General features: G+C 44.6%; 1 protein-coding gene across 1 annotated transcript in view; it reads right to left on the bottom strand.

Moving 5' to 3' along the window:
• The window catches only part of LOC147104328 (coiled-coil domain-containing protein 63-like), a 116,462-nt gene extending 94,153 nt beyond the window's left edge, over positions 1-22,309 (bottom strand). Inside the window, exons 1-2 of the mRNA XM_085961571.1 lie at positions 22,213-22,309; positions 16,148-16,312 (exon numbers count right to left, since the gene is read on the bottom strand). Of these exons, the coding sequence (XP_085817697.1) occupies positions 16,148-16,302 (155 nt within the window). The 5' untranslated portion in view covers positions 16,303-16,312; positions 22,213-22,309. The remainder of the gene's footprint in view (positions 1-16,147; positions 16,313-22,212) is intronic.
• Between the last annotated feature and the right edge of the window lie 228 nt (positions 22,310-22,537).

A 22,537-nucleotide genomic window follows, 5' to 3' on the forward strand; every position in this document is an offset into this window, starting at 1 on the left:
GGGGCGGGGCTCGGGAGGAGCATTAGTGGTTACACCGGTGGAACATTCCAGACATTAACAAGTACAACAACAACAATACAAATGCCAGAACACAGAGTTATTTCATCACATTCACCCCCTGCTATAGATTCAGTCTGTCAGAAGGTCTGATAATCCTCTGGGAACGACGTAACTCTTGCTGAGGCTCCTCCCGGAGTACTAGCTCCAGTTCATTCGAATTCCCAGAATCATCAGTATTTTCCACACTGAGGGTTTGTGTCTCTGAAGGTCCAATACCACGATTGAAAACTCTACTCTCAGAGTCGAACTCTTTTCGAGCTCCAGCAGGTGCAAGATCTTTAATAGAGACCGTATCCTCTCACCCATCCGGATATTGAATATACGCATACTGGGGATTAGCATGGAGGAGTTGTACTTCCTCCACCAGTGGATCAGTCTTGTGGCCTCTCACATGTCTGCGCAACAACACAGCGCCCGTGGTCGTCAACCATGTGGGTAACATTACTCCATTAGTAACTTTTCTTGGAAAACTAAACATCCTTTCATGAGGGGTGGCATTCGTCGCTGTACACAAAAGAGACCTTATGGAATGCAGCACGTCTGGCAGGACATCCTGCCAGCAAGAGGTCAGCAGGCCTCGCGACTTCAGAGACAGACAGACAGCCTTCCACACTGTCGCATTTTCTTTCTCGACCTGCCCATTACCACGAGGGTTATAGCTGGTAGTTCTACTCGTTGCAATCCCTTTCGATAGCAAAAACTGTCGCAATTCTTCGCTCATAAAGGAAGAACCCCTATCACTATGTATATAGTTAGGCATGCCAAACAAGGAAAACAGTTGGCAGAGGCATTTAATTACAACAGCACTAGTCACATCCGGACAGGGGATAACAAAAGGGAACCGAGAGTACTCGTCTATAATATTAAGAAAATAGACATTACGGTCGCTTGATGGAAGGGGACCTTTAAAATCGAGACTCAAACGCTCAAATGGTCGAGTTGCTTTAATAAGATGAGCTGGCTCGGACAGCTTATAGAAGCGGGGTTTGCATTCAGCACAAACACGACAGGTTCTGGTCATTGTCCGGACCTCCTCAATAGAGTAGGGTAGATTGTGGGACTTAATGAAGTGGTTCATTCTGGTAACCCCAGGGTGGCAGAGTGCGTCGTGGAGACTTTGAAGCTTATCTATACCTAGACTAGCACATACTCCTCATGACAAAGCATCCGATGGCTCATTAAATACTCCAGGCCTGTACTGAATATCATAATCATATGTTGACAGTTCTATTCGCCATCTTAAAATCTTATCATTTTTGATCTTGCCTCTCTGCTTAGTGTTGAACATAAAGGCCACGGACCGCTGGTCAGTAATGAGCGTAAAACGTTGGCCAGCGAGATAATGTCTCCAATACCTGACTGCTTCGATAATCGCCTGTGCCTCCTTTTCCACTGAAGAATGTCGAACTTCTGGTCCTTGCAATGTACGAGAGAAGAAAGCTACTGGTCTACCAGCTTGGTTAAGAGTTGCTGCCAACGCAAAATCAGATGCATCACTTTCCACTTGAAAAGGGATCTTCTCATCCACGGCACATACCACTGCCTTCTCAATGTCCCGTTTGATATTAAGGAAAGCCTCCTGAGCTTCCGCCGATAGCGGAAAAGACGTCGACTTAATAAGAGGTCGGACTTTCTCTGAGTAGTTAGCCACCCACTGGGCATAGTACGAGAAGAATCCCAGACACCTTCTTAAAGCTTTTACAGTGTGAGGTAAAGGTAATTCCTTAAGTGGGCGTAATCTTTCAGGATCTGGCCTGATTACCCCATTCTCCACAACGCAACCAAGAATACACAAACATGTAGTATTGAAGGTACACTTGTTTTCGTTGTAGGTCAGGTTTAACCTCTTTGCAGTCTCTAGGAACTTCGCGAGATTTTGATCATGCTCCCGTTGGTCGCGCCCACAGATAGTAACATTGTCCAGGTACGGGAATGTTGCTTCCAACACGTATTCATCCACCATATGATCCACCTCCCGTTGGAAGATGGATACCCCATTCGTCACTCCAAAGGGCACCCTAAGGAATTGGTACAGGCGCCCATTAGCTTCGAAGGCCGTATAAGGTCGGTCTTCTATTTTAATGGGGAGTTGATGGTAGGCAGACTTTAAATCAATGGTGGAGAACACGCGGTACTGAGCTATCTGGTTCACCATCTCAGAAATACGAGGGAAAGGATAGGCGTCTAATTGGGTATACAAGTTTATAGTCTGGCTATAATCAACCACAAGTCTTTTCTTTTCATTAGTTTTAACCACCACCACCTGGGCATGCCACGGGCTATTACTGTGTTCGATGATTCCCTCCCGTTGAAGCCTTTCCACTTCCTCTTTTATAAATGTTTTATCTTCTGAACTACACCGTCGACTCTTAGTCGCTATAGGTCTACAATTAGGAGCAAGGTTCGCGAACAAAGAAAGCGGACTTACTTTTAAAGTAGAAAGGCCGCAGACTGTGAGTAGAGGCTGAGATCCACCATACTTAAGGGTAACGCTCTCATGCTGACACTGGAAGTCCAAGCCTAAAATTAATTTCACACACAACTGAGGTAATATGAGGAGTTTAAAGTCCTTATACTCCGTATCCTTAACGGCCAATGTGACTTTACAATATCCAGTTACCTCCGAAGTAAGGGACTTGGACGCCATCACAATTTCACTTCGAGTAGGATACACCTTCAATGAACAGGAGTTAACAAGGTTGGGGTGTATAAAACTTTCAGTACTGCCAGTCTATCAAACACCCAGTGGGATGACCATTAATCTTGATGTCCATCATAGATTTCGACAAGGAACACGGTATGGTCTGGTTAACCGTAGCCGAGGCTAGAGTAAAACGATGGGCGGCAGCAGAGAAGACATCGGGTACAGGATTACCCTTACACACTTTACTAAAATGTCCCCGTTTCTTATATTTAAAACAGGTAGCCTCTCTGGCTGGGCATCTTTGCCTGGGGTGTTTAGATCGGCCACAAAAATAACACTTAGACCCATGGGGTACAGCCGCAACAATAGGATTAAGTGGAGACTCCATTGGTGTTATGGATGCCTCCATACTCGGAACACACGAGGCTGAGAGAGACGCATGGGCTGATGCATACACTTCTAAATTCTTCTGGGCTACATCTAACGATCGAGCAATAGCGACGACCGTTTTTAAAACTAATGAGTCGTTCTCGAGGAGTCTCTGTCTAATATAATTAGATCGGAGGCCAGATATGAAAGAATCACGGATGGCTTCTTCCTGATACACTATGGCAGAGACAGCCTTGTAGTTGCAATCCTTAGCCAAAGCCTTAAGGTCCTGCAGGAAATCGTCCAGAGATTCCTCGGGTAATTGCCTGCGAGTAAACAAAAGATACCTGGCGTATACTTTGTTAACTGACTTAAGGTACTGGGCCTTAAGGGCTGCGAGGGCCTCTTCATATGTAGTAATATCTTCAATTATCGAGTAAGTTTGATGACTTACCAAGTTGGTTAGAAGACCCAACTTGTTAACCGTCGAATCGACCGATGCGATGAAGTGTTCAAAACATCGAAGCCAATGCGTAAATTTCTTCGACGCGTCTGCTGAATGGGGATCGATATCCAGACGCTCTGGTTTCAAAAATCGATCCATCTTCCAAAAGTTGTTACTTAATAAAATTGATGTGCCAAATAACTGCCTGAATCCATGAGGTTAAAGCTTAAAACTAAAGGCTTTTATTAAGTAAGAACATGGCATCAAGTTAACACAGTCATCACCGACCCAGCCCTTGGTAGAACATTCCAGAAGAGGGGCGGGGCTAGGGAGGAGCATTAGTGGTTACACCAGTGGAACATTCCAGACATTAACAAGTACAACAACAACAACAACAATACAAATGCCAGAACACAGAGTTATTTCATCACAGTGGTTTACCTGTTTCCGTGCTGAAAGCACAAGACTGTGGAATCACCTTAACAGGTTCCTTCTTTTATATGATTAGCAACTGACACAATTAGTAATATAAAAATTTGATTGGGTCATCGCACCTTTTTATTTCCAATTCTAGTAAAATTACCGGCAAGTCTTCACCAGGGCAATTATGGCACTTTAATACTTAATATAACAACAAACTTGTATGTATTATTAGATTCAAATGATTAGTGACATCACCATAACTTCAGTGATACCATAACTAAGCTTAAAAACATTTCTTTAATTTTTTTTCATAAGCACGCTAAAGAGACGGAGATAAGCGTCGGAATTTTCCCTACCTGGGCGGGTCCAGTGCGGGCTCTATCTCGTTGCACAAAATGACTTTACATCAATAGGGCCTATTGAGCGCACCCTGCGAGTTACCCGGCCCAATGAAATGGTGTGGATCTGCTGACGTCATCCATGACCCGGTTTCAGCCGGGATATTTAAAGGGGCCATGGCCACATTACATTTGAAGGTTAATCTAAAATAGTTCAGTCAGTGCACTACAGCATTGGAGTGCTGCAAACACTTTGGAAATGACTGAACAGAGGCAGAGGGCTGCACCCAAGTTCTCCTATGACTCCCTCCATATGTTTGTGGAGGGAGTCAGAGCTCACAGGGAGGTCCTCTTCCCTTCCAATGGGTGAAAGAGATCTCCCCCAGGAGGCCGAAACAGCCTGGTTGGAGATTGCAGAGGAGGTCAACAGCAGGGATGTGGTCAGGAGGACCTGGGTGCAGTGCCGCAAACGTTTCAATGATTTCATTAGATCAGGAAAGGTGAGTGCAAAGCCACACTTAACTTCATTCTGTTCTGCCTCTCATCACATCCCCATCACTCTGCCTTCCCAACCCTACTCCTGCACATCCTTACTCACACCAGCATACCTTGCACCTCCACCCATCCCTCGCTCTCTCTACATTATCACATCCCCATCTGACTAACCACCCCTCACACTCACCCTCATCCTAGTGCAATCATACCAACTAACAACACACAAGGAGGCTCTTGGCTTTGGCACCCCACTCCATCATAGTCTCCCTCTAAAGATCTAACCCAGCCATTCCTTACACTCATTCCATCACTCTCACTCAACCTTCCCTTCTTTCCCTCCTTGCAGGAAAAGAGAGCCCAAAATAACAGGGAGAGGGAGAGAGCTGGCGGTAGCCCGCCATCATTTGCAAACTTTACAACAGCGGAGGAGGCTGCTTCAGAAATATCTGGAGTCGCTGAGCAGTTGGAGGTGGGAGATGGAGAGAGGGGGACATCTCAGCAACCTGGTGACAAAATTACATATCATGCAGCTACATGGCATACATCAGTCACTCATATGGGGACTGATGTCAGCAACCATTGAATGGTCATCATATGAATAATAGTATCTGTACCCATTCTTCATATGGCATGACTAACTCATCTCTTTACTCTCCCACAGGTCCATCAAGAGCTCCCCCGCTCCCCACCCCCACTGTCTAGAAGGAAGAGGAAGACGACTCCTCAGAGGAGCCTCCAGCCTCTGAGGGTGCAGTGTCACCAGACATAAGCTCACCCAGCACCAACGCAGATACACACACCTGGGAGGGTCCCACGCGACATAGGGTAGTGTTGTCACCTGGTGTCTCACAACTCACAAGTGGGCATGAGCAGATGGTGGAGACAGGGTCAGCAGTGGCGAGTCCTCGCCAGAGGGTGCAGGACGCTCCTAGCTCTGCTCAGCTGCATGCAGATGCTGCGCCTCTGGGGCCATCTAGAAAGAGGGTGATCCTGGAGATGCAGGAAGAAGTGCAGGGGGCTCTGACAGGTTTTGCGAGTGCAATGTCCGACATTGGTCTCTGTGGCTCCATTGCACGGAGTACAGACGAAGTGTATGTGGACTACACCTTGGCTGGAATTTTTCAGGGTCCATGCGGGTGCGATAGGAGGTGGGTCGGGTGGGAAAGTAGAAATTTCTTGCCGTCATCCCGCCCCCCCCCCCCCACGCACCTTTCCCTCGGGCCGTCTGTCAATGTGGCAGCGACCCGACCGGCAGATGCGGGCGACCCAATTTAAAGAAATATTAACTTGTTGTCAGACCCTTAAGAGTCTTTTTAACCTTACCTTTGCAATTTAACTGGATGCCCATGGGACTCACGCTGCTCAGGGACCACGTCTGTCAACCTGAGGTGGGAGTTGAGTGGCCATTCATCCAGCTGATTAGTTGACAGCATCAAATGTAGTATAAAAGCTCCCACCTCACATGCTGATCACTTTCCTCAGACAGAAGCTGCATTCCCAGCACAGATTGAGCTTTCTGCAGGCTGCAAGTCTTTCCAGCAAAGTCTCCATCAAGTGTCACCTCATTGGAAGAACCTCTCTCACCACTGACAGATTGCTTCTGTCATCTGTACTTCACCTGCCATCGATTCCATCAGCATGGGTGCCGTTAATACTGTCTCACCTTGATCCTCAGAATCTGACCATGATGAGCCCCAACACCAGCAGTACCAGGCACACCAGCAGCGCCAACAACACCAACCTTCTCCGCAATCACCTGATGTTGCACAGGACAGAGGGCATCAGCACTCGAGCACATTGCTGCCCGGGAGGCCAGCAATAGCCTCATCATGGCCAGATTTGCTTAACTTTCCACTGTACACCCATATGGCTGCCACATGATACACCAGGTTGTCACCACCCCACACCAACACCATAAAGCATCCCTACAATGACCAAGTCATTCATTTCATACGCACCACCATTGCTGAAGGTATTGTTATGTCTCACCATTCACTGCAACTCACTAAGCCACTTCCAAAAATACACCTAAATCTGTCCAAGACCGGAAAGTGTGGTAAAAAAAGATTTTTATGTTTAACAGCCCATTAACGGAAGCTTTATATAAACATTGGATAAAACACCCAAGTGGCTACCTTTGTGAATCTACTTTCATGTCATCTTTCTCTTCTGCGTGCTTCTACGAGGTGCTACCCCTGCGGCTTCAGCAGAGGTAGAGGCAGCCTGCTCACTTCCCTGCTGCCAAGGAGCTGGAGAGCACCTTGCTGCACATCAGTGGGGCCATGAGGTCCCACGTCTATGCTGATATCCCTCCTAGAGAGGTCTATGAGCCTCTGCCATCTATTCTCCATAGAGACCATGTGCTCCTGTGAGTGGCGCATTCGCTGCTCCATGTAGGTGACCATCTTATCCATGGAGGAGCTTACAGTCGCCATCGCCTGCGACACGGTGGTGCTCATGTTGGATATGGACTCCTGCATTCTCTGAACATTTGCAGACATCGCGCTCACAAAACCTGTCAGAGCCCCCAGCACTTCTTCCTGCACCTCCTGGATTACTTCTTTCTGGATGGCCCGAGGCTCAGTGTCTGCATGCAGCTGAGCACCCTGCACCCTCCGGCGAGGAGTCTCCACTGCTGTCCCTGTCTCCAACAACTGCTCTTGCTCACTTGTGAGTTGTGAGACACCAGGTGACAACACTACTCTATGTCGCGTGGGACCCACCGAGGTGTGTGTATCTGCGCTGGTGCTGGGTGCGCTTATGTCTGGTGACGCTGCGCCCTCAGAGGCTGGAGGCCCCTCTGAAGAGTCATCTTCCTCTTCCTCCTGGACAGTGGTGGGGAGCGAATGAGCTCTTGATGGACCTGTGGGAGAGTAGAGATGAATTAGATATGCCATATGAAGAATGGGTACAGATAACATTATGCACATGGTGATCATTCAATGGCTGCTGACATCAGTCCCCATATGAGTGACTGATGTATGCCATGTAGCTGTATGATATGTAATTCTGTCACCAGGTTGCTGAGATGTCCCCCTCTCTCTGTCTCCCACCTCCAGCTGCTCGGCGACTCCAGGTATTTCTAAAGCAGCCTCCTTTGCTGTTTGCAAATGATGGAGGGCCACCGACGGTTCTCTCCCTCTCCCTCTTATTTTGGGCTCTCTTTTCCTGCAAGGAGGGAGAGAAGAGAAGGTTGAGTGAGAGTGATGGAATGAGTGTAAGGATTGGATGGGTTAGATCTTTAGAGGGTGACTATGATGGAGTGGGGTGCCAAAGCCAAGTGGCCTCCTTGTGTGTTGTTAGTTGGTATGATTGCACTAGGATGAGGGTGAGTGTGAGGGGTGTTAGTCAGATGTAGAGAGAGAGAGATGGATGGATGTGCAAGGTATGTTGGTGTAAGGATGTGCAGGAGTAGGGTTGGGAAGGTAGAGTGATGGGGATGTGATGAGAGGCACAGCAGGATGAAGTTGAATGTGGCTTTGTACTCACCTTTCCTGATCTAATGAGATCATTGAAACGTTTGCGGCACTGCACCCAGGTCCTCCTGACCACATCCCTGCTGTTGACCTCCTCTGCAATCTCCAACCAGGCTGTTTCGGTCTCCTGGAGAGGTCTCTTCTGCCCATTGGAAGGAAAGAGGACCTCCCTGCGAGCTCTGACTCCCCCACAAGCATATGGAGGGTGTCATCGGAGAACCTGGGTGCAGCCCTCTGCCTCTGTGCAGTCATTTCCAAAGTGTTTGCAGCACTCCAATGCTGTAGTGCACTGACCGCACTATTTTAGATTAACCTCCAAATGTAATGTGGCCATGGCCCCTTTAAATATCCCGGCTGAAAACGGGTAATGGATGACGTCAGCAGACCCGCACCATTTCATTGGGCCAGGTAATGCGCAGGGCGGGCTTCATAGGCCTTATTGATGTAAAGTCGTTTTGTGCAGCGAGATGGAGCCAGCAACAGAGTCACGATGTACCACGGCCACCGCCCACCGCCCACACCAGGCCTGCCCAGGTAGAGAAAACTCTGGCCCAAAAGTTTATTTCAGAGAACACGAGGATCAACTTTCTGTTTGGTAAGTCGGGACTAGCCAGCGTGGAACATTACATTATGGGCTGGGAACTCGAGCAGGGCTTTTTCTTGGTCCCTGCCTGATTCATGCCGAGAACAATCTCTGCTGGAACTTTATTAAGGCACAAATATTATGCAAAAATTAGAAAGTACCCCGTGTCAGGATTTCCCATTTTTCTTGCCTGGAATGCATTGTAGGCTGTGCTAGCCTGTACAAAATGGACGCTAATGGGAAGGCACTTTGAAGGACTGATTTCTACCATGTGTTGGGCGCTTTTCTTGGTGCCGTTTTGCTTTCTGGTTTAATACTTTCTGCATTTCTTTTGCTGCCTATTTGGTGTGTTGTTTTCTACATAGTTTGAACTATCTTCTCCGTATCTGAATTTTTGAGAGCTGGAATTTTGGCTGCTGCATTAAAATTCAGAGCATGGAAATTCCTGTTGCAACTATTTTGTTGCATTAACAAACTGATGCATTTATCTATGAATCATTAAGAAGTAGTGACATGAATCAGTCATTCATGAAAGAAAGACTTATGAAATAATACTGAGCGGCCTACGGGTGGCGCTGTCCAGGGAGAGTATAAATACTCGGGCACGGGCCCAGCTTGCGCAGGACATTCTTAACAGGAACTAGTGAAGGACACAACTAGACCTCCATGTTGTAAAACAGTTGATTAAAGCTTTGTTTAACGCTTAGACCAAGTGCCTAGTAGTTTTCTTACGTCAAGTAGCAAATGCGAAAGAAAATTTTAAAAAACTATTCCATTCTTTGTCCTCAGACAAACAGTAAATGTTTCAATACAACCTCCTCAAGTCAATTCAGGGAAATAATATGACACTGACCTCAGCTCCAAAAATACAGGTCATCCAGAAATAGTTTTTACACAACTTGTTCTCAGGTGAATTCATAGACTTATAGGGGGAGAAATTCATTATAGCCTCGTTTGGGGCATTAACTTTTAAAAGTTGAAAGAATTAGCACCAGGCGCTAATGTTTCTCAACTTTAAAAAAATTCGGTTTTGCACTCCAGGAAGTGACGCGCTAAATCAAGCGCTCCACTTCATTCCTGGAGCGCAACAGGCAGCAGGCAGGGCGGGGCGGGGCGGTAGTGGTGCAGCGCTGCCGTGTTGGATGGCTCCTTCCCTCCCTGAAATGGAAGGGCCATCGCTGCAAGCTATGCGAGCAAAAAACTTACCTGGTCCCCGACGGCAGCCGCAATCCGGCCTGATCAGCCCGATGCACTGCAGCAGTGTGCCGGGCTGATCGAGCGCTGGGAAAAAAAGGGAAAAAAAACAGAAAACGAGCATTTGATTATTTTTTTCCTACCTGAGCCACCTCGCCTTTGTGTATCGCCCCCGAAGCGCCCGGCCTCCTGATGAACACCTACTGCAGCTGCCGGTGTTGTCGCCCGGCAAAGCTGCAGGGGGCGAAACCGAAGTTCGAGTCCTGGACGCTACCGGGGCGATGACGTCACGATCTCCGGGCGAAGGGGATCGGGGCGCAACGCCATACCACTGTCACCGCAAACCTCCCGCCGAATTTAGCAGGAGGCGATATTCTCGCCGTACCCAGTGGTTAGCGCCCCATTATTGCCAACCGGAGGCAATATCGGGAGGCGCAAAGGTACCCAATTTCTCCCCCATAGAATGTTACTGCACAGAAATAGGCCTTTGGGTCCATCAAGTCTGTGTTTTTCTCTAAATGTTACCTAATCTAATCCCACTCTCCTGCTCCCACCCTTTAGTATTCCTGTTTTTCAAGAGGAATGATCTAATTCCCTGTTAAAAGAGTTTATGAACTATGCTTGTGACCACTCAGTGTAAAAAAGCTTTTTTTCTAAGCCCCCCCGCTTTAATTTTTTTGTGATTATCTTAAATTTGTGTTCTCTCATTGCAATCTCACCGACTAGCGGATCAATCAATTGCTATTACCCTATTATTACCCTTCATAATCTTGAAGACCTCTATCAAGTCACCCTTTAACCTTCACAGTCGAATGAAAACAGCCCTTCCTTCTCCAGTTAGCTCTTCAAAACTATAACCGCTCATCCCTGGTAAAATGGTATGCTGCACCATTTCTGCTGCTTTTATACTCTTCCTATAACAGGGTGTCAAAACTGTATACGTTAGTCGAAATGCAGGCTAACTAAGGTCTTTTGTATAAGTTTAACAATGCATCGTTGCTTTTCTATTCTATGCCTCTAGATACAAAACTAAGGAATTTTTTTGCCCTTTTTTATGTCCTTATCAACTTGTGCTACCACTTATTTAATAACATGTATGCACACCAAGGTCCCTTTACTCTACTGCTCAAGTTAATGTAAATTTCTTTTCCTTATTCTTACTTCCAAAATGTACTACCTCACATTTTTCTACATTGCCAGCAACCTGCCCATTCTATTAGCTTATCTATGACCTCCTGCATTCTTTCACAACTCGCCATACGCCTCAATATGGTGTCACCAGCAAATTTGATAGTTTTCGCTCAATTCCCAATTCCAGATCATTTATGTATATAGTAAATAAGATTCAGCCCCATGCAGACCTCTCTGGAACTCATTTCTTTCCAATCCAAAAAAAAATCCTCTTCTCCCCAACCTTTGCTTTCTGCCCTCCCATCATCTCTCTGTCCCTGTGGCCACATTCCCCTTAATTCCATGCCCCATAATTCTTTTTGAAAATTCATATAAACCACATCCGCTGCATTTCCTTTATCGGTCGGCATCTACTATTTCTTTAAAAAATTCTGGAAGGTTGGTCAAGCATGACCTTGCTTTTTAGAAATCTATGTTGACTGCCTGATCAAATCATGGTTAGCAACTTCATTCTGCATTATTAACTCTAGGAGCTTATCAACAACTGAAGTAAGACTAGCTGACCTATAATTTCCTTGCTTATCCCTGTCTCCTTTTTTGAAGAGGGATCTCACAGTTGCCACCCTCCAGTCCTCTGGCACAATTTCTTTTCCAGAGGATTTTAGAATTTAAAGTCAGAGTCACCACTATTTCTTCCCTGGCTTCTCTCAAGATGTAAACTATTAAGTCCTGGTGATTTGTCTATCTTAACTTTGACTAGTGTGGCATTTCTATTTTCCACACCAGTCATAACACAGTCCTCCCTAAAAAAAGAATGCCAAAATTATGGAATTTTGTACTGGGGACTCACACCTACAATGGTTGTGGATTGAGACTCCTCAACCTCTTCCTTTGCACTCAAAGAGGAAAGACTCCCCTCCCTTCATTCTGAGCTAGATCCCCAACTTGTCACCAAAGGTGAAAAGCTGCTGTTATTTTGTCTACCTTGCCTGCAGAGATCCAGGAAAATGGCACTGGAACGAGACTTGTGACTTCTGTGTGCCCTTCCTTCTCTCTTGGTTACATTAACTGGTACCATGCATTGCCCCAGTCAAGTCCAGCTGGAAGCTCATTGCAAAAAGGGATGAAATCCAGTTCCGAGTTAACAATTAAGTGGACGCCCAGCAGCAGCTCACAATACCCACAAAAAACATGGGACTCTGATGCAAATCGATCTCTAGAATCAGTCTGCTTTATATTATAGTCAAACTACAGAGTATTGCATGTCTGTAATTATTGGCAGTAATATATATCTGAGCTCTGCCCTTCAATTAAAAATAGGAGGGGACACCTATGATTGCTTTATTTCAGTTCATTGTAACAGTTAAAGCGATAACATATTTTCTTGTAAAAGATAATGTTCTAGGTTAATTATGTTCTGGTCATAAAAAGTAGTTTCATAATACAGAACTAGAAAACAATGAGACAAGTTTAGCAGCAGTTCTATAAATAACTTTTATTTTCACATTGACTTTAATACCTTGACCCTTTGAGTCGTACATGGTAAAAGATTTTATAGTGTTATAAACTCTTTTTTGATCTTTAAATAGGCCATGATAAAACAAGAACATTGGTGCATAAATATGCTGTGCCAGAGAATGGTAAAGTAATGATTCATGGAAAGTTACTAGTCTTGGATGGGCTGTCAAGAGGGTACCCCCAAGTTGTCCAAAAAAGAGAACGGGAGTATCAAAGTATATGTTGTCCTGGGTTGAGATGAGGAGGAATTTCTTCACCCAGAGAGTGGTGAACCTGTGGAATTCTCTGCCACACAGGGCAGTTGAGGCCAATTCATTAAATATATTCAAGAAGGAGTTGGATATATTTCTTGAGGCTGAAGGGATCAAGGGATATGGGGAGAAAGCAGGGACAGGGGACTGAATTTGGATGATCAGCCATGATCTCATTAAATGGCGGAGCGGGCTCGAGGGGCCAAATGGCCTACTCCTGCTCCTATCTTCTATGTTTCTATGGTAATTCCCCATACAACAGGAAAGTGTTTTAAGCTTGTGGGTAAACTCACTCTTTCATCCCTTAATAAGTACATTTTGGCATACAATAGGGCTTTACTCTCACCTGGTCCATGCTGGAGTGCTTGATACTAAAAATAGATGCCAAAAGTGGAAAAAGTGCCATTTTCCAACAGTAACAGCTCTAGGTGCCCCAAATTGATGAACTCAAATATTCATCAAAAATATTAAAGTTCTTGCTAAAAAAAAATCAGCAGGAGAAATATGTACCCATTCTACCCCCTTCCCCATGTAAGTACTATCACACTTTGGAAAAGGGGTTTAAGGGAGTGCACACAACATTACTAGCTACAATGCACTCCTATCCCATCTGACGGAGGACATTCTTCTCACAAGACATGATGAAGAATTACTAAAATAGAAAGAGAAAGAGAAAGATGTAATATAATTTAGGTTTCCACAAGTGAAGGGAGCATAATTTTTGAGCAACAAAATTGTGAGTGAGTTCTGGTCAGCCTCATGTGTGGACTTGTGAATCATATTACACAGAAAATTACAGTGTTTGGTTTCCAGCACTTTCATTTTTTTAAAGGTTTTTTTTATTGATTTATAATTCTTTTAGCTATATTGTTTTTTGTTCCATACCAAGCATTAGGTTTTAGATTTATCTTCCCACTCTTCTTACTCTAGATATTTTGACTTCCATAATTGGACTACTCTCATAAGTGAGTTCTTGGCTCCTTACAGCCTCGAGAGTATCTTCACTGGTCCCAATATCTAGGTAAAGTTTGATAATGTGCCCATAATAATGAACAGAAAACTATCCTTTTGCCGGAGTTATCGGATCTGTCCTGTGCCTCTCCAGGATCTTCCTCACATTTCCGAGAAGCAGCATAGTATCACAACTAGAAGATCTTGTTTTAGGCCTTAACTGCCAAACAGATTTATTGAACAAGCAAATAAATAAGAATAATATAATGTACCTATTTACAGTAGATGTTAGACTGTGCTAATCCTGGAAACAAGAACAAATAATATAAATGGTTTGAAACCTCTATACAGTACTAGCCTGTGCATTTTATAATTAAGCTTTTGTGCGCTCAGTTATTCTTTACTTTTTATATTTTTACCAACTGTGGGGGCTAAATGGCCTGACTTGATCTCTACAATGTTCCCGACTGACTCTAACTTGAACAGTTCAAACTAATTAAATAACTCTGAAATGATTATTGGGGCTTCATGGATTTGAATAACTGCCAACTATGTTCAAGAGGAGCTGCACACAGTTATACACATAACTGAACAAATGGCACAATTGTTCATGTTTGAATTGTATGATTCGGCTATCTGCTCAGGGACCAAAGCAACTCATAAGGCTTGATTTTTACTGAGCCGTGGAGTCGGGCTTGGAGGCGTGCGGGGGGTTAAAATCCCAAAATCAGGGGTCCCGACCCCTTCCCGCACCCAAACCCGCCTCTATGCCAGATTCAGAGGAGGCGGGTAGCCGCCCCGCACTGGGACCCGCCTACCCGAGGCGGGAAGGGATTAGTGCCAATTAACTGCCTGTTAACAGGTAGTTAACAGGCAGTTTTTAGCCTAATCCCTATTTTTGATGTTGAAGTGTGGGATTCCCGACGGCTCCAAACCACGCCAAGTTAGAGGAGTCGGGCCGTCGGGTTGATGGACTTGGAGGGGTCGAGATGTCGGTGTTCAGGTGAGTGATGTGTGCATGAGTGCAAAGGTAAGTGTGTTTGGTGTGTCTAAAGTGATTCAATAAGTTTTACATACCTTCTTTTACCTTTTCAGCCTTCCTTCCTTTAGGTTCCGGGAGTCCCTCATCTCACCGGCACAGAAAGCAGAATGGCTGCAAACTGTCAAAAGTGACAGCCTGCAGATTTCTCTGCAGGAGAGATTTCTAACTGAGTCTGTGGAGAAGGACTCAGGTTGGAAGTAAGACTGTCAATGTTCGACAGCTTCAAACAGCTGTGAAAAACTGATATTTCATCTGTCAAAACGTCTTGACAAATGAAATTTCAGTCTGTAACGTCACCTGTTGCTGGGTGGCCCTTAATTGGCCTGCTGAGCCCGCTGGGCGGGCTCAACAAGGTCAATCAAGTTAAAATCGCATGGATTGGCCGCATCTCGATGGAGGCGGGACTACAACCCCGAAAGTTGTAGTCCCGCCTCCTGAGTTAAATTCCCCCCATAGTCCTTGCCGCGTTACATCAAGTTAGGCTGGGGGCATGATTCTGAATGCAGCTGGTTTTTGTATTGTCTTTATGTATTGTGACTGAATTGAAGAAAACACAACCAAGCCAAAAGTAGTTAAAACATGATTTATTTTTGTCACGCCTAGTACCATTCCTCCACTGAGAGAGCAAGCAAAAAATTTGATTCCTAGCCTCTACCAGTACTGCTCTAGACACAAGAACATGTAAATAGCCTCGTCACAAATTTTCCCCTCGTTTCCTCTCTCGTCTCTGCTTGCCTTCTTCCCAGTATGGGATTGGAAACTCTTTGGGGTGGAGCGAGGGTGTGGGGAAGAATCTGGTCACATCACGTGGTGACACAGAACCTCAGTGGAGTAACACTATGCTGTTAGGCATTAGGGTGTCACTCTTGAATGTGATGGTATACTGGAAGTATAGAACTAGTATTTTTATTTCTCTTGTTCTGACACCACACAAGTTGTTCGTTGCCATACTTTCAAGAATGACCATGTTTCCTAGATGTGAACTGGTAAAAATGTATATCAAAGTAGTCAGCTGGCCACACTTGTCATGTGAACCTGTTACCGAGGAACTCTGAAGTTGCAGTGTTATCAGAGTGTAGGAGCCCCGTTAACATCACATGTAGAAAATAATTCTGGCAACATCTTATTGAAACAATAGCATTTTACCAGTGCTAACTTTAAATGTTGGTAATCTCACTTTCAGAAAATCATGGCTTTCCTCTTGCATGAAGCTGCAGAAGAACTTACAGTTGACGTGTGATGGTACGCTCAGACTCTTCATGGTAAGCCCTTTGATCACCCTGCAGGTTGCGTAATTGATGCAGAAGTTTCAGTTTGACCGCTGCTGCCATTGATTCTGTTTCTGTGTCGCTGTCTAACAGCGCGCTCTGAGAAGTTAGCATCTTGTCTCTCCTGTTAAAATACAAAAGCAAAGTTATCCCTTAGGCAACTTTTAAGCTAGATTTCCTTTCTCCAGGCCCAATAAGCTACCCAGTAATCCCGCCCCTTCGCGATATGGCTGCTTCCCTCCGATACTATCGGGCACCCCCCGCCCCCGCGGACCATCATCGCCCTTACCCCCACGATCGGAACCCACCCGACGATCGGACCCGACCGCCCCCAAACCACCACCGCTGCCCCACGATCTCCCCCGAGCTCTCAGGCCAGCTCGGCTGCAGCCTTGTGTTGTCGGATTTCCCGCCCGGCAGGCCTCTAGCCAGTCAATCAGACTGGCTGTGAACGGGAGACCTACAGAAAAAATGTTAAAGATATCCTGCAGTTAAAACTGTAGGACGTTCGGGAAACCCGTACTTCTGGGACTTCCGACAGCCAGAACACGCCTTCAAGCTAAAATCCGGGCCATCATTTTGGACAACTCTACTATTTTCATTGAATTTGAAGACCACATTGCAAAAATTACAGCCTTGCAAAAAGTTGTTAGGAACGGAATGTGTATACATACATGTCTATAAATTAAACACCTCAGTTACATTTGAGGGCTATAATGAGTGTTATGATTCCAGCTTTCTCTCAACACTTTTAACTGTGTTCACAGCAAAAAGGTTATTTCTATAAACAGACCTGTCTTCTATGTACTGAAACCTGCACCTTTGTACATTCTGTGGATGGACAGTGTGACACATGACTAACAATTATCCTTTAGGTATGGTATATTGCATTGGAGACCTCATGAAATGCCCACCATGTTCTCCTGTCTGCTCTGATGGTAAATATCACACTGCTCGACTGTCACATTCAGGTTAAAATTAGCAGACAAATTATTTATAAGGAATGAATTACACAGAAGCAGAAAGACATGGCAAGATACTGATGGTACAACTACTTTGAAAACAATAACAACAGGATCAGTCCACAAGATGTTCATGTACATATTTCTTACACAATCCGATCATTTTCAAGACTTCTGAATGAAACAATCTTTTTTAGACTTCCCAATGTGACGGTTATATGTGGCTGGTGCAAAAATTCTGCCCAACACACAGAACCCAGCCAGACTGAACTAAAGTTGAGCAGGTAGCTCAGTGCCTTTATGCCAAAAGAAGCCTTGCATGTCAGAGGTTTAATGCTGAGACATTAAAATCTAAATTGTATGATGTTGGTGTTTTATCAGAATGATTATTAGCAGGTTTGGGACAGATGGAAATGAAAAATAGAAATAACAGAAAATGCTGGTAACACTCACTTTTGCTGAAGGGAGCTGGTTTCTGCTAATTTACACATTGTGAGCAAGCACTGAGTGGGATTACTGCCTCAGATTTTAACTTCAAAACAACAAGTTGTGTGGTGCTGCAGGTACCAGAGGTCTGCAGCAGCATGAAGGTCAAAGGAAATGTTGTCCTTGTGGCTGCTGTTTCTGTCTGCAGCAAAATGGCCTCCTTACACCCTGCTGCACCAAAGAACTTGTAAGATTCATCTATCTAAGCTAAATGAAAGTTGTTGGCTGCCCCTTTAGAGATCCTTTGATCGCAAGGTTCAACCTAACAACGACTAACTCCCAGTTCCTATGGACATCCCTTATCTGCATCTGCCCAGCATTAGGACTAGAAAATGATATGGAAGGTGTTATGATGTCACTTCCACGTCATGAAAATGCTTCCGCCTGTATAAGGTGAGCCTTGGCAATGCAAGTGACAGAGACCAGCATAATTAGTCTCCATCCCTTATTCCTGTCCCTAATTCCCCAGTACCTGGTGCACACAGGTCATTAGGGACAGGAAGATCAGCTCTAATTGATCTTGTCTATTTCCCTGAATTTGTGGGCTCACATACATTAGCATGTCAAACAAATACTGCCCAGCCACCTCGCAAACTTTGACTGAATTAGCTTCTGTGCACAGGCAGTGGCACTAACAAAGAAGGTTTACCACCTCTCAATGGAGCCATGGATATATATGGTTATTTTTTTGCAAAAGCCACTCCTCAATACAGGGACAAAGGGTACCATTTTCCACATACAGCATCATTATTTCTGGAGACCCGTAGGCATCTATCATTGGCTCCTTCTCTTCCTCATCTACATGCTGCCCCTTAGTATTAACACCTGCTGACATGAATCGATTTCCATATGTATTCTGATGATACCCAACACTACTTCTCCTCTTTCTGGCCTCCCATCCTCCATAAACTCTTAACTTGTGCAAGATTCAGCCTTCCATATCTTGTCCTGCACTGTCGTACTCACTCATCACCCATTTCCTCGTTAACCTCCACTATCGCCCAACGTGTTAAATTTTAAATTGCATCTTCAAATCCTTGTTAGATCTTGCCTCACCCTATCTACTCCTGCCTTACATCCCCTCCTGCACTATTTGGTCTTCCAATGATGGCCTTCTGTGCAACTTCCTGCCTTCGCTCTACTATTAGTAGCAGCGCCTTCAGTCAGTTTGGCTCTACTCTCTGGAACTCCCTTCATAAACCACTCCAACTCTCTTGTTCTCTCGTCACTTGTAAAAACCTCCTCAAAACCCATCGTTTCAACCCAGACTTTAGTCACTTCTCCTAATCTTCTCCCCCACTGCTTGGTGTTCATTCTTTTATATCCCTCCCTCTGTAAAGCATATATTCGACATTGAATCCACTATTTAAATGCATGTTCATGTTAGTATTACACTGGGTAGTGCCTTTACCCACAGTGGAGTTATCTCTTTTAGGTGAATAGCTTTCTTGTTTTTTGAACTGGCCATTTGCTCTGAATACATGAAGGCTTAGTCAGCCAACCTATTGAACTAAGAAAGCAGAATAAAGTTAATTGTATCTAAGCCTTTATTTAGTAACTTGGATGGACACATTACAACATCAAGACCAGAGGTTTTGTGTGTCCCCCTATCTGGCTACTGTCTCAGGTGAAACCAAATTGTTCACAACCTCTGCACCCTGTTTGACCACAAGCTAAGCTACTAATCCGGTATTTTCTCCAACATAAAGACCACTTACTTCTACCTCCACTCCCTACCTCAGGCCATCTACCAGTGAAACCTTTATACGTGCCTTTGTCACCTCGAGACTTGATTATTCCAATGGCCTCCTGGTCTGCCTTTCATCCTCCACTTTCCATAAACTTCATCTCATCCAAAACTCTGCTGCCTGTTTCATATCCTGCCACATGTCCCACTCGCCCAACACCCCTGTTCTTGCTTGTTTACATTATCCCCTAGCCCCCCGCAATGCCTCAAATTTAAAATTGTTTCTCTTGCATTTAAATCCCTCCCTGGCCTTGTCGTTTCCTATCTCTATGAGCTCCTCAAACCCTACAACTCCCCTCCCCCTCGCCCCAAACACTCCATTCCTGACTCCAGTCTTGTGCATCTCTCCCTCCCTTCCCCCACCATTGGCAGTCATTCTTTCAGTCACCTACAGCCGACTCTCTGGAATTCCTTTCCTGAATCCCTTTACCTCTCCAGCTTCCTCAGCTACTTTAAAATGCTCTTTAAAAACCACCTCTGAACAGGTTTTTTGTTACCCTCCTAACCTCTCCATTGGTGCAGCTGCCCTTTTTCTTATGCCTTTTTGATGTGTTTTAGGATGTTTTCTACACAGACAGTGCTATAAATATGCATGCAAGTTATTGTGTGTGTTTTCACTGTTGACAATATCCATCCCAGTCGTAGGATTTTAAAACATGCTAATAATTGATGTTTCTGCAATACCTTACCAACATCACATATATAACGATATCCATTGGTGTCATCTTAAAAGGTATTCTGAGTCATGCATTAAACAGTATGGTTGCCAGGACTTCAACAAAAGCAGTTTTTTTTGATGGATCATTGGTAAGCTGGTATCATCAGCTAATGTGCACATAAGACAGGCATATGCTGGATGCGTCATCTGTCTGTATTTTTACGCCGCTAGTGGCACAGAAGATGAGAGCAGCGGTTAATTTTACTGATGCATAAATTCCTGGTTATGGCACTCTTCAGATCCATTTAGAATACATTGCACACGGCAGATACTTAACTGGATATATTGCCACAAAACTGGCAGTTCTGAATGGTCCACAAATGTCACCCTGGGGGAATATTCCTTACCCTTAGGTTAATTAAGCCTCCTGAGAAATAATTATCCTCTAAACATTCAGAAGCAAATGCTGCTCTCTCAATTGTCAGCAGATTTTAAAGACACTAATATTTGGTTTAATATTTTTAAAAAGGGGCATTGAATCTGCTCTCACATTCAGTTTGTTTGTATCTATCAACTATGAACAATTTCAGTATTTGCAGATGACACCAAATTGGGGTTACAGTTAATACTGAGGAAGAGCATGACAAAATACAAGACTTTAATAAACTTGCAGAATGGGCGCGTAAGTTTCAAATGAATTTCAATATTGATAAGTGATGTGATGCATTTTCATAGGAGGAATAAGGAAGCCACATACTCCTTGGAAAATAAGAATCTAAATGGGGTAGAGGAACAAAGGGATCTAGGGGTACACATTCGCAAATTATTAAAAGTAGCAACGCAAGTTACCAAGGCCATAAAAATGTAAGCAAAGCACTGGGGTTCATTTCTCAAGGAATAGAATAAAAAAAAACAGGATAGTTATGTTGTACTTGTATAGAACCTTGGTTAGACCACACATGGAATCTCCATATTACAAAAAGGATGTGGAGACACTGAAGAAGGTACAAAAAAGATTTACAAGGATGATACCAGAACTGAGAGGTTATAACTATCAAGAAAGACTGAACAGGCTGGGGTTCTTTTCTTTAGAAAAAAAGAAGGCTGAGGGGTGACCCAATAGAGGTTTTTAAAATTCTGAGGGGGTTTGATAGGGTAGACTTGGAGAAGATGTTTCCACTTGTGGGGGAGTCCAAAACTAGGGGTGGGAGGAGGCTTGTGTGGAGCATAAACACCGGCATGGTCCAGTTGGGCCAAATGGCCTGTTTCTGTGCTGTAATTTCTATGTAATGATAAGAAAGAACATAAGAAATATGAGCAGAAGCCTGCTCCGCCATTCAATAAGATCATAGCTGATCTTCTACCTCATCTCCACTTTCCTGCACTATCCCCATATCCCTTGATTCCCTTAATATTCAAAAATCTATTGATCTCTGTCATGAATATACTCAACGACTGAGCCGCCACAGCCCTCTGGGGTAGAGAATTACAGAGAATGATACTGCCTACATTTGAATAACCTGGTGCCATTCATTGGGCTCACACTGTAGAACCACCACTTGGGTGAGGTACTGGTGGCTGATTGACACCATTGGAACCATACACCAGTGAGATTCAGCGCCTTCAGACAAGGTGAGGAGCAAAGAATTAACTATACGCGAGCGCAAAACATGCTGGTCTTCCAGTTGTCCACGACCGAGTGTTGCAGACTGGCACATTCCAAGGTCCAGGAGTACGTGCTGAGGAACGCACTAAAGGTTGGTGCCGCCGCTGCAAAGACACGATGGGGCAGGGCCACAGTTTAAGGCCCTCCTGCCATTGTACACTGAGGGGCTGGAACCAGTGTAAAACCCCCCTTGGGCGGTATGTATCAAATTGTGATTGTACTGTCATGTATTTGAACACATTTTTATGAATAAAGTATATTTTTGAAAAAAAAACTATACGTGAGCACCAGAAGAGCCATATCCGGCGCGGTGGCATGATAATGTTTTTACAAGGCAGCATTTTATGTTATTTACGTCTTCGTCTCATGGATTCACGAAAACTGTACTTTTATTGACCCTTCAATCACCTTTAACGGTGAAGTCGACATATCTTCCAATAAAACATATTTTAAGTAGTCCTAAACATAAAATTGTAAATGTTCATATCACACTGCAAAGACTTACTTGAATACTATTAAAATAGGAGAGAAATAAAGTTGAGCGAAGAGCTCAACAAAAGCGCGAACTTGAAGCTGCTTCTCAAAGTTTGATGTTGCTGAAGTCTAGCGTTGCCATGGTTACTGGGTCATTGTGACGGGACAATCAGCGTCCTCCATTCCCATGGCAACCAAGGCTTGGAGAACCAGGGCGCGAGAAAACGCGCTCCAGATCCGAGACCTGGACCTCGAATTAGAGAATGGAAAGCTCGTGGGATGCCGACTTTCCTTTTCGATGATGAATCTGTACAGCATTTTCTTCAAATTTAAATAATGACGAGTGTCACCGATGC

The sequence above is a fragment of the Somniosus microcephalus genome, chromosome 19 (genome assembly GCF_052327205.1).
Source record: "Somniosus microcephalus isolate GS21.2 chromosome 19, FLI_Smic_1.0, whole genome shotgun sequence".
NCBI classification, from domain to species: Eukaryota; Metazoa; Chordata; class Chondrichthyes; order Squaliformes; family Somniosidae; genus Somniosus; species Somniosus microcephalus.